Source organism: Gouania willdenowi, chromosome 6, assembly GCF_900634775.1.
Source record: "Gouania willdenowi chromosome 6, fGouWil2.1, whole genome shotgun sequence".
In the NCBI taxonomy this organism is placed as follows: Eukaryota; Metazoa; Chordata; class Actinopteri; order Blenniiformes; family Gobiesocidae; genus Gouania; species Gouania willdenowi.
This window is the reverse complement of record NC_041049.1, coordinates 14,964,797-14,974,899: the sequence shown is the minus strand read 5'-3', so window position 1 is coordinate 14,974,899 and position 10,103 is coordinate 14,964,797. Positions and strand designations below refer to the sequence as shown.

Below are 10,103 nucleotides of genomic sequence, written 5' to 3'. Positions count from 1 at the left end.
TGAATCATTAGCCCTTCTTTCCAAACCATGTCATATGCTTTCTCTACATCAAAGAACACTGCTGCTAAGTATTCTTCATTTATTTCAGCTTTCCTCATTTCCGTTTCCAAACAAATGACTGCATCAGATTCAGTTGCAGTTAAATAATGTGTTGCCAGCTGAAACATGCAGTAATCAACCAAATGAGAGGCTCTTATATAATTGCTTAATTAAATCCAGGTGGTGAGCTTATTGTTTTCTGTTTGCCAGACAGTATTTAGTTCAGTTGGCTGTGGTTCTTTACCACTGTTACCACTATGCGCTATATATCTGCATGGCTTTGTGTTTCAATGGTAAGTCAGAGAAATTTTACAAGAAATTGTCACTCTATAAGATAACTGGGCTACATGTGTTACCATATATGTGGGCCACTTTAGGTTCTGATTAGGATTAGTTGATGCTAACTTGCCATTTCAACCAAAACTGGTCCAAATATGTATGTTTTAAAATGAATAGTCCATGTTTGGTACTTAATATGTGGGCCAGTTTTGGTTCACATCCAGATTAGTTGATGCTAACTTGCTATAATTCAACCAAAACTGGCCCAAACATGTTTTATTTTGTAGCATGAAGGAACCCTGTCACCTTATGATAAAAATAATTTAATAACTGCTGCTTCATGTGGCTGAGGGTCAACATAAGAACCATAAAAGTGCTCCATCTAGCGGTGAAAGATTATATCACGTTGACTCACTCATTTAGGCATCCTAAGCTTTAAATTGGTATCTCATGTTACTTTATCAGATTATTTTCTTATTGAAATATAATGAAATGTTTAGTTTTAAAATTTAATTTTCTTGAATTAAATTTCAGTTTAATATAATAAGATCTGACCCCCTACCTTTAAAACAAAGGCTGTAAATATTAGTGGGTCATGGCTTTATCAAGTTAGCCTTAAACAGAGGTTTATTTCTCACTGTTCCTACAACCTTAGATTACTTAATCTACTCTGGTTGCTTTGTTTAAACAAAACCAACTAAAAAAAAAAAAAACACTCAAAAGATTTTTCCTTCCAAAAAGTTTTTATGATTTAAAAAACTGAAATGCCTTCTAGAAATAACTGGCAATAAATACATTTAAACAATACAAAGCTCGTGCCAACACCAGTGGTTCCCAACCTTTTTTGCATCATGACCCCATTTTTATATCACATTCTTTTATCGACCCCAGACTTTTTTTTTCTTCTAGAATTGGGTTTATTCGTGTTTGTTATACTTTGTTACAAACAGAGTAACCAGGATTTAGGCACAGTGACACTATGTGGCAGCTCAGATATTTTCATACTTTATTTAATTTCATTTTTTCCTCCTTTATACTGCATTTTATTTAAACTAGATTTATATTTGAGAAAGTACAGAATACAGTTTAATAGTGTGGCGTTTTAATTTGAAAAAGAATTAAAAAAACATTACATATTTTTATTCAGTAATTAAGGTAACACTTTACTTTTAGTTTTATACATAAAGCTGTCATTAGCATGAGGTGTCATGAAGGCTGTCATTACCCTAATTATACCCAACCAGATCCCTCCACCTAACGCCAAAAAATGCCAACATAGCTCCAAAGGTGTCACTTAGCAAACACCTTATTCATGCTAATGACAGCGTAATGTCAGTCATATGTATAAAACTTCAAGTGAAGTGTTACCATAATTAAAAAAATAATAATTACTAGACATTTCAGGTGACCACACATGGGCTCATGGTTGAGAAACCCTGCCCTAATGTGACCGTATGTCATTACGTAGTTGACTGGTTTGATATTAGTTGAGAATATTGACTTAAAAGGTTGATTTCTTCATTCCAACAAAAAAAAAGTCTCTTGAAAGATTTTTTATTTCTTCCCAAACGTTTTGCAACATTCAGGCCACTCTCAGCACACACACACACACACACACACAAAGTGCAGACAGGACAGTGATGTGTACATAGCACTGTCTGTGAAAGGTAGGCAACATGAACACAAGGCTTTAGCTAAATATTGCACTTTAAAGGTGAGTTGAGGACGTTCACACAGCATCAGTGTAAACACTCTTCACCTCCTGTCCTCAAACTGAAAGTTATTCTCTACGCTGATTGGTTCAAAGGGAGATGGAAGGGTGGTGTGGGGGACTAATAGATGAGGTAACAGTTGATGAATGTCAGGGTAAAGTCAAACGTCCTTTCAGTAAACAAACAAACAAAATGTGCCAACCAGTTTCCAATGTTCTGTTGAGATAGTTTTCAGTTGTTTTTGTTGAAAATGTGACATTTCTTAGTTTCCTTATGTCACAACGGTCTGCAAAGAATAATTCTTAAAATTTAAACATCAATGGAGTGATGTTAAATGATCATTACTCCATCATGCCGTGAAGATTGAGTTATTGCTTTAAAGAAGCCAGTAATCATCAGGTAGTCTAGGAATTTGTTCATAAATGAAAAAAAAAAAACACAACCTCTGTTCCACTGAGTGATAAATTAGCTTTGATTCCTATTCCTAAACCCTGACCAGAGCAGAGTCCCCTGAGTGTTCTACTGCCATGTCAGGAGCAGTCAGTGAAGGTGGTCACCATGTTTCCTCTGCGCTGAGTCACTGTCCTGCAGTGGAGCTTCCCTGTGCCCTGAAACCTGCCGTCGGTCCTGGAATTGTGGGAGTTAAAGGAAAACATTTTCTCCAGATCCTCAAACACGTCACCGAACATTCCTCCTCCGAAGTTCCGCTGCTGGAACTGTTTCCTGTGCTGGTTGGTGGCTTCCTGCTGGGCCTGGAAGTGGCTTTTCATGTGTCTCTTTTGGTGGGCTTCATGGTGGGAGTGAAAGTGATGATGATGTTGTTCTAAAGGGTCCAAATCTTTGAAGATGTCGTCAAAGTTGAAGGAGTGGAAGTGCTTGTGGAAGTTGTAGTTGGTGCCACCTCTGCGATGGAACCCATCTGATGACCCAGCACTGTGGCCAAACTGGTCGTACTCTCTCCTCCGCTTCTCATCAGATAACGTCTCGTACGCTGTGAGAAAAGACGTCATGTCAGTAGAACGCACACAAAGACATTCTTTACAGTGGTAATAGGGGTATAAGGACTTTAGTGCAACTTAACTGAGGTATATGCCTAGAACAACAAATAAATGCAGAAAGTTAGTACTTTATTTTTTAGATTTTATTGAAAAAACACAAGCTTGTCAACATGCCCAGGTTTCAGAGCACTTTGTGCAGTTACAATGTCTCCTGCAGTGGAAAAGACTTTCCTGGTTAAATAAAGTAAAATAAAAAAAAAAAAAAGATGAATGCATTTTGAATCGAGCAACGTAATATCGCGATATGTCGCCGACACACCCCTAGGTATTTACATATTTTTTAAGGTGTGTGTGACAAAAGAAAGACTAACTAATGGATGCCAACTTGTCTACATGCGTGTGAACGGATGTGACTAGTGTCTGGTTGAGCTTGGGCTTAAAGGGACATGGGCTTCATTAGGGCTCTTGGTTCAGCGTCTGATACACAATCCTTTTACATTCTAATCTCGTATTGTGTGAATTGTTCTGCTGAAGATTCCCAAGCTAACTTTTACCTCCTTTCATAACGTGACTTTCACTTTTTCCAAACCTGTGGTTTTTGAACAATCCGGTGTTTCTTGTTTATCATGTGGCCAAAGGCGTCACACTTCTTTGGAAACATAGTTTTACAAGTTTGGATGTGACTGAAAGTTACTGTCACCATGTTAAGCATGTCGTAGTTATTTTTTTTCTTTAATCAATAATTTTTTTTGTGCAGTTTTGTTTAGTGTGTTTCTCTAATTCTGTATGGTCATTTTTCAAGTCATTTGGTGTAGTTTGGTGTGTATTTTTTGAAGTCAAATTTGTCATTTTGTTTTTTTGACATCATTTGTATTTATTCTCTCATCTTGTGTTTTTATTCTTTAGTGCATTTTTTTGTTCTGTTTTGCTCCATTTCTGTGTGTTTTGTGCAGTATTGGCGTCACTTGTGTATTTGTCATTGTTTTTTTTTTCCTGTGTTTTTGAATCTTAACTTTTGTCTGCTTTGCAAATTGTATTTATTTTCTATTTATGAAACAATCCCTATAATGTGTAACTTGAATAAAACTGTAATCTACTGCTTAAATCTAACTATAAATCAGTTAAAAACAGTCCCTGCAATAAGTGTGTGTGAAAAGTTCTCATTATCCAATATTCCAGTCACTTGTTGCATTCCAACTAAGTTGAAAACAGTTATGAACGAGCCATTAAGTTCAGATTAGAAAGCAGTGTGCACATTAGGAGCTTAATGACATGCGTCTTCAGTTTCATTTTACCAGGTGCAGTGCATGTCACTCCCACTGCACAGATGTAAAGGTGTGGAGTCGTGTTCTCTGTAGTGCTGACTCATAGTCAGAGTATGTATAGTAGTTTGAATGAGTTCTAAAGAAGCATACTGTAGGTGGAAAATTTTAAGCTCCCAACTTTGTGGAAATACTTTGATTATTCAAATATAAGTGGAAAAGTAAAGTGTACCCTAATAGTATTAATCTTCTGGGAAGCTTTTTTCAGAAGAATCTGAAACATTTTGAGCATAAATTCAAATATTCCAATAAAATCCTACAGTGTAGACCAGTGGTTCTCAAACGTTTGCCCCAGGTACCCCCTTTCAGTAACTTTTGAATGCAAGTACCCCCTTATGTCCGACTATAATATTTTGCTCAGAAGACTATAACTTAAAAAACAACTATAGAACATAATGGTGGCATGAATGAGCGATAACACATTTTAAATCTAATTTTGTAAATGAATACATTTTTACAGTTATCATTTACGTTCATCTCCCTCCTGATGTGAAACCAACACTGACTCTGTATTTTCAGTTCGAATCAAAATCATTTCTATCATAATTTTGTGTGTAGTTGATATTATTTAAATTATTCTACCACAGTGTTTGTGTTTTAGGTGTCATTTGGTTATGTTTTGAATGTTTATTTATTTTTGTATTTTGCAGTGATGTGTTTTCTCTCATTTAGTGTATTTTTGGTGTTTTGTGCATTGTGTTGTTGTTGTTTAACCGTTTTCTCTATTATTCAGTATATTCTTCTTATTTTGTATGTTTTTGTTGTGAGTTGCTAGTAATATTCAGGGTAATTATCATGTTTAACTAAAAATAAACATTAATTTTGTGCTATCTGATATTAGATCGTGAAGGATAAAAGCATGGCAACGATTTGTGAAATCACAGATCGTAAAACCGTCTGTAGTGCACATTTTATTAACAAGTGTTGCTAATGCTGTACCACTTTAGTTTAACAAAGTAAAAAGACCGTGTGACTAAAATAACTTGTCAACCTTTTTGTTTGATAATTGTACTTTCTTACATATTTTTTTTTTTTTTTTAAATAATTAAAAACGACCCTGACTTAAATGATATTTTATCCCTTTTTTCCATTTAGGGTTATTTTAAGTAGGTGAATTGGTTTGTTTTATTGGTAAATAACTTTAAAATAGTCTAAATCATCTGAATGGATAAAAACACTATTTTACAAAGAAAAAAATCATGATATGAACTTTTTCCCCATATTGCCCATTTCCTATTTAAACCCCATATTTTATTGAAAGTGTCTAGAAATACGTTAAACGTAGCCATAGCCCCCCGGACTATGGGTACGTTTCCAGACCTTTTCTACGTAAGTGTTATGTGCCTGAGTTTTCACTGTGTCAGGATGGCCAAATGGTCTAAGGCGCCTGATGTGCGTTCGAATCCCACTTTTGACCTATATATATATATTTTTTTTTATTTTTAACAGTAACACTGCAAATTCCACGTTTAAAAATACATATACAACAAAAATAAACATTTTAGGGTTTGCGGGGTCGATAAAAATAAATGAGCTAAACTACAACTGACGGAACTCTAAGTCACGTGGTGCACCTATCATACTGGCCAATGAGTAGCTGCTTATGCATAGAGTGGCAGTCTATGGATAACGTTTAAAGTATCCACAGCCTATTTTATTGCTTTAATTTGTTAATTTACCTCTCTCTCTCTCTAAAATCCCCTGTCGTGTCATGTGGTACACGTACCCCCATTTGAGAAACACTGGTGTGGACAGATGTCCCCATTTTTAGACATTCCAGTGCCAGCAAACCCCTTTAAGATGAAGACACAATAATGAAACCGTGTGTGTATTTATCAGTCTGCTGTGTCTGTCACTCACCCTCTGCTATTTCTCTGAACGTGCTCTCAGCGTCAGGGCCCTTGTTCCGGTCAGGATGGTACTTGAGGGCCAGTTTGTGGAAAGCCTTTTTGATCTGGCGCTCGGTGGCGTCTCTGGGCACTCCCAGGATGTCGTAGTAATCCCTCTTTGCCAGGATGAACTCCGAGATCAGCAGAATGTTGACTGTGAGCAGCAGCACGGACTGAACAGTGGCCATGGCTGAAGAGGAAAATGACACAGAATATAGGACTGCAAAACAAGCCTTAAATTGTACTGTTTTTTTTTTTTTTTCCACCATGGCGGTTTAAAGTCAGGCGTCGACAAATGATGCTACATCAATTTTAAACCATACAACAGCCACTGCAGCCCAGAATATCCCTAAATACCGTAAATATAAGCTACATTTTGTGCAATAAAGTAGCTAATAAACCACTTAGAAATGAGAAAAAGCATACCGAAGAAGAGGTGACGAACAGCCCTGAAGGTTTTCCTCCTTCTGCCGCCCACAGCTCAGCTGATACTGATGACTGATGCTAGTGCTAAGTGCTAACTGCTGCTAGGCCCGCATTCCCCAGCGCTAACAACACGACTCGCTACGCTATTGGTCAGTGCTGTGACTCAGAGGGCTCTGATTGGTTAAAGGTGTGCGCATGTGGAGCACACTCCACAGAGACTGTTTCAAAGAAGGAAGACTAAAGTCAAGATAAGTATTTTCTCGCACTTCCGTATTCGGTTTTTATGTAATACAATACGGGCTACACTGTAGCAGCCCGCTGCTCCTCCGGGATAGGTTAAATGCAGAGAATAAATTTCATCTATGTAGCTGTACATATGACAATAGTCTATTCTATACTCGTGCAATAAACCAAGCGTGTTTATGTCAATGAGCGTGCACTGTAGCTGTTCCCACTCAACGTTCTTGAAGCCAAAATACGGCGCTTCCATCTTGCAAAATTGACACAGTTGGAGCCAGAGTCTGCGCAGTAGGATCCGGCGGGAGTAGCCCTGGTAACACGCCCCGCCCATTTAGCGTACTGCCCTGATGACGCCAAGAACATAAGTATCTTTCCCGCTGGAAATTCTACCAACGGCTTGTTCAGATCAATAATGATATAAACAACGTAATATTTATGCACTTTTACTATATAGTTTTACAAATTATACACATTACATTGACAAATGCTGGTATATAATATAACATGAATAATGCTACCATTAAATTGTATTTTTAAGTATACACCATTATATAAATAGATTGTTAGATTAATCTAAACATAATCCGAGTTTAATGTTTATCTTGTTGTTTGTATCTTTAGGCCAAATAGATTATGCTTATTTTGCTTTTGGGGTTTTGCTTTTATTTTGTAGTAAAATTGTTCGGTTTTCTTCATTGGACATACATGACATTTTTAAGGTAAAACTGTTAATTATTTTAGCTACTCACAATCAGGAAAAAACTTAAATAAACATAATTTCTTTGAAAGATACGATTAAGCTCTTTATATTCATGTAAGTACTTACTTTTGGCACTATAATCTAATATCAAAGCATCAGAATAATTCCTGGCCATTTGTAAACAAACGTCTATAATGCTAACAAACATTTTTCTCCCGCGTCAGCATGAATTCATACTGTAATTATATGGGCATTTTCATAGAAAGGGATGGCAACACGTGTTTATATAGTCAAAGACAAAATATTTTTTTACTACTATGTATTGGAAATTGACACTAAATACTGATTAAAACATTACTGAAAAAAAAAATATATATATAATTGTTGTAAATAATGTGTATATGTAACTGTGACAAAAACCACCTTCTAGTCAAAATATGTGAATGTAGTGTAAATATAATGAACATTTTAAATATCCTTAAAATGTTCAGACATCAGCTCATGTCTATTTGTAAGATGAACAAGAAACAAAAATCCTATTTGGAATGAAATCCTGACATTGCATGTAAAGTTAAAAGACTTTGACCATAGCCCATGTTTTATAAAACGACTCTCCTTAAGAAAGATGAGACTTTTGTTAAAGAAAAGCAGAACGTTTTCTAAATATCTAGAATTCTCTGTCCTGATCTGACTCAGAAATGAGTCAGATTATGGATGGAACATTTTTATTCTCCTTGTTATTCAGTTTGCACACATTTCCATGCGAGGTTCGTACAAATACAACATGCTATTGATTATTTTTTTTTTTTAAATTTTTTACTATTTGCCTGGTGAATAGAAGACTAATAACCAAATTCAAGTTTAAAATTCACAACAACGCAATAATTAATTTAGATCAAAGTGAATAGGTGTTGCTTTCATCGATGTATTTATCTAACACTTGTTTAGATATTCGACTTTAAACAAAGCAGGATATTGTCACCATACAAATCTATTATTTCTTAAATCAAAACTTGTGAAATTTAAAGACATTGTTTATTATAAAATAACACAGATAATGTTCAAAGCAAAAATAAATGTTCTTCTAGAAGGCGTTCAACAATACTTCTCACTACAGACCAGAAAATACAGCCTTAAGAGATCAATTTATGTTTGTTTTACCAAAAGGGAGATTAGAAGTAAAAATGAAGGGGTTAAATTGTGGAATAATGTAGATAAAGAAGTAAAAATAAGTCACAGATTATTTATTTTCAAAAAGAAAATGTCAGTATATTTTAGAGAGTTACTGTATGTGAAGCAGTAGAAATGTGTGTGTGTATATATAGTGTATATAACTCAAATGTGCTTGTTGAATGCTGGCCTTTCTTTTGTGTGTATTATTGAGAAAGGTGACTTGAATGTTATGATTTATGGTGGGCATATAAGCGTTTTTCCTTCTGCCAATTGTGATTTATGTTTGAATATTTATTTTTTTGTTAGACTAAAACAAACAAACTGAAACTGAATACATTTGATTGAAATCTTTCATTGACATATTTCTTGCAAAAGGGTTGTGGGCCTCAAATTTTAAATATTAAAAGTATTGTCTCTAAAATTAATTTCTTAATTTTAAAATATAAAAAAATACAGGGCAAACTCATGATATACAGTATTACCATAATTTTCCTTATATTGTCTCACTTACCTTAATACCCAATGTTGTCCACCAGGTGACGGCATTTGGTCGCTGATCATTCTCAATGGAGACACATCCCAGATATTCTGACATACAGCGGGTAATATAAGTATTAAATACGTCACCATTTTTCTCAGTAGATATGTTTCTAAAGGTGCTATTGACATGGCATTTTCAACAGATATTAGGAATCAAACCATATGTCTATAAATGAAGTTATGTGTAATAATGTGAAATGACACAGGGAAAAAGTATTGAACACACGAAGAAAGGCAGGTACATATAAAGCATGGAAAGCCAATCAAGTAATTAGAAAGCAATCAATCCACTTCAGTGCAATTTCGCATCAGTTGGTTCAGTCCCAACTAATGGCCTATAAAAAGGTGACTCATCGCACAGAAACATCTCATGATGGATAAAAGTAAAGAGCTCTCTCAAGACCTAATTGTTGCAAAACGTACTGATGGCATTGGTTACAGAAGGATTTCTAAACTTCTGATGGTTCCAGTGAGCAATATTGGGACCGTGACCCGGAAGTGGAAAGAACATAATTTCACCATAAACCAACTGCCACGACCAGGTGCTTCTCACGATATTTCTGACAGAGAAATAAAAAGACTTATCAGGAGAGTTGTCCAAGAGCCAAAGATCTAATGTACTTGTACATCCTATCAGCATGATTAAGATGATGGACCGTTCCCAATGAAGTATACTTCCGAGTTTCCCAAGATGCATTTCAAACCTTCAACAGAAAAACTGAGGATACATATCTCCGTTGGTTCTCCACCTTCAAAAGTTCTGAAAAGAAAACATTTTATGTAAG

The 10,103-nt window shown here is 35.5% G+C and overlaps 1 protein-coding gene across 1 annotated transcript; it reads right to left on the bottom strand.

Moving 5' to 3' along the window:
- Positions 1-1,856: 1,856 nt before the first annotated feature.
- On the bottom strand, positions 1,857-6,811 carry LOC114465250 (dnaJ homolog subfamily B member 9-like). The gene is made up of 3 exons (XM_028450131.1): positions 6,666-6,811; positions 6,211-6,429; positions 1,857-3,021 (listed from the first exon to the last, which is right to left on the bottom strand). The coding sequence occupies exons 2-3, from the start codon at positions 6,425-6,427 to the stop codon at positions 2,561-2,563; spliced, it is 678 nt and encodes a 225-aa protein (XP_028305932.1). The 5' UTR covers positions 6,428-6,429; positions 6,666-6,811; the 3' UTR covers positions 1,857-2,560.
- Between the last annotated feature and the right edge of the window lie 3,292 nt (positions 6,812-10,103).

Excerpts from the sequence above, each read along its gene's own strand:
- LOC114465250 (XM_028450131.1), bottom strand. The coding sequence starts at position 6,427 with ATGGCCACTGTTCAGTCCGTGCTGCTGCTCACAGTCAACATTCTGCTG. Across the intron at positions 3,022-6,210 it reads GTTCAGAGAAATAGCAGAGG|CGTACGAGACGTTATCTGAT; the intron begins GTGAGTGACAGA and ends CTTTTCTCACAG.